Raw genomic sequence first — 2,500 nt, 5'->3', positions numbered from 1 at the left:
CTGATATCAAAGGGATATTTTCATCAATCAAGCTTTTCCTACGCAGCTGCAAGCATCTAAAAAGCAACATTTTCACCGGCAATCTGTTTCTTTCACCTGCATCTCCAATGCCAGAGAGGCTGCCTTTGGCAGGCTTATCACAGGAAACGTAGTTTATGGGTCAGTTTAAGTTTATGGATCAGTGAGAGCAGCCCTGTTTAAGAACCAATAAAAAGCTCTGTAAAACAATCGGATAAAGGACTCATAAAGGCTTTGTTCCGATGCACCCAACACCTGTTGCCTTGTTTGCTTCCTAGATCAGCGATGTTTACTCCTGATCCTGGAGAGCCTCAGTGCTGCAGGCTTTAGAACCCAGCTCAGCAGTGACACACCTGTATCAGCACTAGGCTGAGACATCCACTGCGGCTCTCCAGGACCAGAAGCGCAGATCACTGCTCTACATCATTGTGACCATGGAGTCTTTTACCTGTGTCTGATTACTCATTTTCATCTTTCCGGTCATCTTGCGGTCAGCCATCACCTGGTACAAAGACGGTCGACCGCTGACGAGCGCGAGCGGGGTGACCATCCTGAACCGCGGTCAGGTGCTGGAGATCGACCGCACTCAGCTTTCCGACGCCGGGTTGTACCGCTGCGTGGCGGTCAACGTCGCAGGAACCTCGGAGCTCTTTCATAGGCTGCAGGTGTACGGTGAGTGACGACCCGCTCGAACCCGAACGTGACTTTAACCCGCTCAGACGTGACCGTTGCTTAATGTGCGGGTCAGATGTGCAGAGGAACGGATGGAGGACCTTGTTGGGTTGGGTCAGTGCCCGTACAGATGCAGGTCATTACTGACACACAGAGAGAGATGCCTTTGGACCCTTCTACCACATGTTGGCTCAAATGAAAGGCTTTGAGACAGGAATGCCCAAATCCCCTATAACACCATCCCAGGACAGGCAGAACAGTGCACTCAGAGAACATGATGTGCCGTGATTGAAACACATAATCATTCCTATTAAATCCACATGTAACTCACAAAAACACAGCGTCTGAGTCTCTGGGGGACTATTGAAACTACAGCTATGTATCTCTGCAGAGTTAACACATAAGTTCTGTGTTGGATCAGTGTGGATCAGACAGGGGGGCGTGATGATGTCATGATATGATTCGGAGTTAATACCATCATTTACACTACAAAGCCCGAAGCCTTCAGTGCAATTTCATGAACATTAACTAACATTTCCCGAGCCAGCACAAGATGGTTCTGGCCGGGTTCTGTAGTGTATAAAGCCCTGATCTGTGTTGTGTGCGGACAGGGTCATGGCCATAGGATAAGGGATATGACTAGGAGTGTATGTGTGTGTGTGTGTGTGTGTGTGTGTGTGTGTAACCTAACGCTCCCTTCTCTTCTCCCCCTGACTGGCAGTGCCCCCCAGCATCTCCAGTGGGGGAGGCATGGTGACGGTGGTGGTGAACGAGCCTGCCTGGCTGAAGTGTGAGGCCACGGGCCTGCCCCCGCCCAGTCTCACCTGGCTCAAAGACGGCAGCCCCGTAGCCAGCGTGTCTGATGGCATACAGGTGAACAAGCGAGTCCTCCGTGTGTGTGTGTGTGTGTGTATGTGTGTGTGCATGAATGAATGAATGAATGAATGAATGAATGGACTTTGGGGTGTGGGCATGGGGTGTGATATGATACACTGTATACATTTTTCAGACATGTGTGTGTGTGTGTGTGTGTGAACAAGCGAGTCGTGTGTGTGTGTGTGTGTATGTGTGTGTGTGTGTGTGTGTGTGTGCATGGGGTGTGATATGATACACTGTATACATTTTTCAGACGTGTGTGTGTGTGTGTGTTTCTCTGTGTGTTTTTGTCTGTAGGTGTTATCTGGCGGTAGGGTGCTGTCTCTCAGCAGTGCCCAGGTCAGTGATACCGGCAGGTACACCTGTGTGGCGGTCAATGCTGGCGGTGAACAGCATAGGGAATATGACCTGCGTGTGTACGGTGAGTAAAGCTGTCTCTTCTGTTCAAAGAGGTTTGGTTAATCACAAACGGGGTAGAGAGGAAGCATGGTTTGTGTTTAGCATTCCAATAAACCATGTCAGTTTTGCTCAGAGAGTTGATGTCGACAGGCAATTAGTTGTTTAATTAATCTAATCAACTTCACTATCAATCACCTCTCTCGATTTAATCGTTAGAAGAAGTAATTGGAGAGTTTCAGACAGATTGTATGGTGTGTGGGTGTGTGTGTGTGTGTGTGTGTGTATGTGTGTGTGTGTGTGTGTGCGTGTGTCTGTGCGTGTGTGTGTGTGTGTGTGTGTGTGTGTGTGTGTGTGTGTGTGTGTGTGCGTGAGCGTGTGCGTGTGTGTGTGCGTTTTGTGTGCGTGCGTGTGTGCATGCCTGTTCGGACATGAGCACCAAATGTACACATGTCATCTGTTCCAAGATCAAAGGACCTTGTCTAAAGAAATAAAGGCAGATCTCTGGTGGTAATTGCTACCATTCTACAGCAACTTC

General features: G+C 49.0%; 1 protein-coding gene across 1 annotated transcript in view; it reads left to right on the top strand.

Annotated features, from left to right (window-relative positions):
* Positions 1-2,500, top strand: part of hmcn1 (hemicentin 1) — a gene marked incomplete at both ends in the record, with an annotated part of 100,832 nt that overhangs the window by 64,663 nt on the left and 33,669 nt on the right. The window contains 3 exon segments of the mRNA XM_080528070.1: positions 514-690; positions 1,412-1,563; positions 1,864-1,987. Of these exon segments, the coding sequence (XP_080384196.1) occupies positions 514-690; positions 1,412-1,563; positions 1,864-1,987 (453 nt within the window).

Source organism: Nansenia antarctica (assembly GCF_963989245.1).
Source record: "Nansenia antarctica genome assembly, chromosome: 1".
NCBI classification, from domain to species: domain Eukaryota; kingdom Metazoa; phylum Chordata; class Actinopteri; order Argentiniformes; family Microstomatidae; genus Nansenia; species Nansenia antarctica.
This window is presented reverse-complemented; position numbering and strand designations above follow the sequence as displayed.